Source organism: Protobothrops mucrosquamatus, unplaced genomic scaffold (genome assembly GCF_001527695.2).
Source record: "Protobothrops mucrosquamatus isolate PMUCROS unplaced genomic scaffold, P.Mucros_1.0 scaffold1499, whole genome shotgun sequence".
NCBI classification, from domain to species: Eukaryota; Metazoa; Chordata; class Lepidosauria; order Squamata; family Viperidae; genus Protobothrops; species Protobothrops mucrosquamatus.
Window position 1 is genome coordinate 563,868 of NW_015387673.1, and position 3,913 is coordinate 567,780.

Here is a 3,913-nt window from a genome sequence, read left to right on the forward strand (position 1 = left end):
CACATATATATATATTTGTTTAAGGTTGAAGAAGAATACAGTTGGGAGAAGGGAAGGTCAAAGAAATATAATATTAATACACTAATTATGGAATTATCAAGATCAGTCATTACTGACTATTAATTCATTATTATTGTTGGTTTTTTTTCAAATATATAAACCAAGAAAACATGCTGTACACCAGGCACTGGAGATTGTTATTGTAAAAAAAAAAACCCCAATAAAATATCTTTTTTAAAAAAAAAAGTTGCTCAAGCTTTTAGGACCGCAACGGTGCAAGGACCACTGTCCAACACTCACTCCCGTGTTGTGTGGGACTGCGCGTCCCTTTCTCTTCAATCTCCTTCTCGGCTTCCTCTCTCTTCCTTTCATCCGGCGATGTAGAATGGGTGATGCAGCAATGGCTGAATTCGGGGCAGCAGCTCCCTACCTTCGCAAGTCGGACAAGGAGCGTCTGGAAGCCCAGACCCGGCCCTTCGACAGCCGCAACGAGTGTTTCGTGCCCGACGAGAAAGAGGAATTTGTCAAGGGCAAAGTGACGAGCCGGGAAGGGGCCATGATGAACGTGCAGACGGAGAGCGGCAAGGTGGGTGGAGAAGGGGGTGGTGGAAAAGCTGGGTTCCAGAAGGAAGATGGCAACGAAGGGGAGATGGTTGGGAGGGTCTCCAAGGTGGACCGGTGAATATTTGTGGGGGGTTCCAGAAGGAAGATGGCAACGAAGGGGAGATGGTTGGGAGGGTCTCCAAGGTGGACCAGTGAGACCTTGTGGGGAAGCTGGGTTCCAGAAGGAAGGTGGCAACGGAGGGCAGATGGTTGAGGTGATTGTCCAAGGTGGGCTGGTGAGAATCGTGACTCCAAACATTTGAAAAGCTGTGGAGTCAAGAGCAAGGAAGGAGATGCTACGGTGGAATCTTGACCGCGAGTGAAGGATAAATATCAAGGCCTTCAAAGAATTGAGAGGAGCTGAGGTATCATTCCAGGGATGCCAGATAGATAGTCCCACTCTCCAAAGTTTCTTTCTAGAGTCCTGAGAAGAGTTTCGGCCGCAGCCCTTTGAGGTAGTTCAACCAAGGAAGCACAAGCCATGACTGCTAATGTTACCTTTACCTGGTGTCTTTTCGAGACCGAAAGCACCTCTCTCCTTCTATTCTTGGGCCAGAAGGATTTGGGGTGACATGATAGCAGTCTTCTAGTATTTATGGGTCTGCCACAGAGAAGGGGGGGTCCACCTATCCTCCAAAGCCCCAGAAGGCAGGACAAGAAGCAATGGATGGAAACCAATCAAGGAGAGAAGCAACCTGGAACTGAGGAGAAATTTCCTGACAGTGACAACAATTAACCAGTGGAACAGCTTGCCACTAGAAGTTGTGGGTGCTCCATCACTAGAGGTTTTTAAGTAGAGATGGGGCAACCGTTTGTCTGAAACGACATAGGGTCTCCTGCTTGAGCAGGGGGTTGGACTAGAAGATCTTTAAGGTCCCTTCCAACTCTGTGATTGTGTTGCTTTCCAGAAAACTAGAGGGGGTCCTTCTGGTATGCTTCCCACGCCCCTTTTCCTTCCATGGGTTGAGATGTCTCTTATCTGATGACTGCTTTGTCGGCAGCTTTTCCTCCTGTCTCCCAAGGACGTTGTCGCAGTCCCTTACATCCGGCCAACCCCTTCTTTCTTCTTCCTGACCCTTTTCAGACAGTGACGGTGAGGGAGGCCGACGTCCACCAGCAGAACCCGCCCAAGTTCGACAAGATCGAGGATATGGCCATGCTGACTTTTCTGCACGAACCGGCCGTGCTCTACAACCTGAAGGAGCGCTACGCCTCCTGGATGATCTATGTGAGTGAAAACACGTCCGTTGTTGGGTTCCACGCTCCAAACAAGGGTTTATTTTCTCCCTGAAGCACTCCTGTCAAAGCATGCACAGTCTTATTGCGCTGAGGTAACCCAGGAGTAAATACAGTAAACAGTGGTCTGTATTAAATGGTGGTTTATATGACACTATCTACAAATACAGAAATAAAATATGTAACATGGTGAAACAGCAAACTCCAATATACAGCAGTTACAGCAGGAAACGGACGAGAGAGAAAGACTCTAGCAAAAAAAACTTCCCTTTTATACTCAGACTCTTAAAGGGATACACACACCTGATGAGTCATTCCTATTATTGCATCCTCCACCTTACATTATATCATTACATGAGTGGTTTAGCCTTTAAATTATTATCCTGACAACTCTCCCATAGCTGATGATCTCGGTTGATGTCCTGTTACAGGTGTCTATGAATAAACACCTTTGGGTCCCCACACAGGGGTGTTGGAAGGAAGAGAGGTCAAAAAAGTCAAGAAGTTGGCCACAATCGTGCATTCAAAGCCCATTTTTTAAAAATTGCATTGCACTGTACATCAATGCGCGGTATGTAACATTGAACCCCAGGGTCACGTGATCAAAATTCGAGCCCATGGCTGGCTCAGGAATTCTGGGAGTTGAAGTCCAGGAGTCATAAAAGAGCCAAGGTTGCCTACCCTTGGTCTAGGGCAGGGGTCTTCAAACCTGGCCCTTTGATGACTTGTGGACTTCAGCTCCCAGAATTCCTCAGCCAGGCACGCTGGCTGAGGAATTCTGGGAGTTGAAGTCCACAAGTCATGAAAGGGCCAGGTTTGAAGACCCCTGGTCTAGGGTCTCCTGCTTGAGCAGGGGGCTGGACTAGAAGACCTCCAAGGTCCCTCCCAGCTCTATTCTGATTCTGATGTTCACAAGACCCTGTCCAACTCTGTGCTCCTTAAACTGGTCCAGCACCACATTTGCAATTTTGATAATAGCAAGAGACAGGTCAGCCTAAGTCAAGAGGCTTTGCTAGGACTGAATTTTACAAGCCCTTCAAATCTTTTTTTTTTTAATCCGTTGGTCTTAGAAATCTAATCCATTCTTATTTATATTCGTCGTGTTTATATATCATCCAAGGAAAAACGGAAAGGACACGTCATTTTTTTTTTTAAAAAAAATGGCAAACTGTACATACGGTACAGTGACCTTTGAGGAGAGCAAAATGTGTGGATATCCACACAAATGTCACAACTGCTTTTTTTTTAATTGCTTTTTTTTATGAATTAGGAGGAAAAAGATCTTTGTACCGGTGTATTTTGCGGAACCTGTTTCTTTCTTGCCAAATACAGCTAGTCCTTACAACTTTTCGTTTAGTGACCAAAGTTACAACGGCACTGAAAAAGGTGACTTATGACCGTTTTTCACAGTTACGACCTTTGCAGCATTCCCCCCGTGGTCACGTGATCAAAATTCAGGCACTTGGCAACTGATTCGTATTTATGACGGTCGCAGCGTCCCCGGGGGGGGTCACGTGATCCCCTTTTGCGGCCTTCTGACCAGCAAAGTCAATGGGGGAAGCCGGATTCACTTAACGACGGAGTTACTAACTTAACAACTGCAGCGATTTACTTAACAACTGCGGCAAGAAAAGTGGTAAAATGGGGCAAAATTCACTTCACAAATGTCTCAGTTCGCCACAGAAGTTCTGTGGGGTCAACTACGGTCGTAAGTTGAGGACTACCTGTATGGAACAGATCTCCAACGCAAGCTCCAGGTTCCCCTTACAGGTCCCTGCGCCAAATAATTCATTGAGCCAAACTTCTCCGGATGTTTGGACTTCAACTCCCAGAATTCCTCAGTGAGCGCGGCCAGGGCTGAGAATCCTGGGAGACGGCTTGTGTATGGACAAATCAAAGAGAGATGGCGAATTGACAAAAAAACTGTTTTTTCTGTGGAAGATGGGAACTTCTTGAAACAAGTAAGGGATGATGCTAAAGGTCATATTAGAAGGATATATAATGTTCTATTAGAACTGGATTCAGAAACTGAGCTAGTTAAAGATTGTATGATTAAATGGGCTCAAAATATAGG

The 3,913-nt window shown here is 45.9% G+C and overlaps 1 protein-coding gene across 1 annotated transcript in view; it reads left to right on the plus strand.

The window, feature by feature from the left end:
- Positions 1-385: 385 nt before the first annotated feature.
- The window catches only part of LOC107293091 (myosin-7), a 65,531-nt gene continuing 62,003 nt past the window's right edge, over positions 386-3,913 (plus strand). The window contains exons 1-2 of the mRNA XM_029285316.1: positions 386-586; positions 1,688-1,835. Of these exons, the coding sequence (XP_029141149.1) occupies positions 386-586; positions 1,688-1,835 (349 nt within the window). The remainder of the gene's footprint in view (positions 587-1,687; positions 1,836-3,913) is intronic.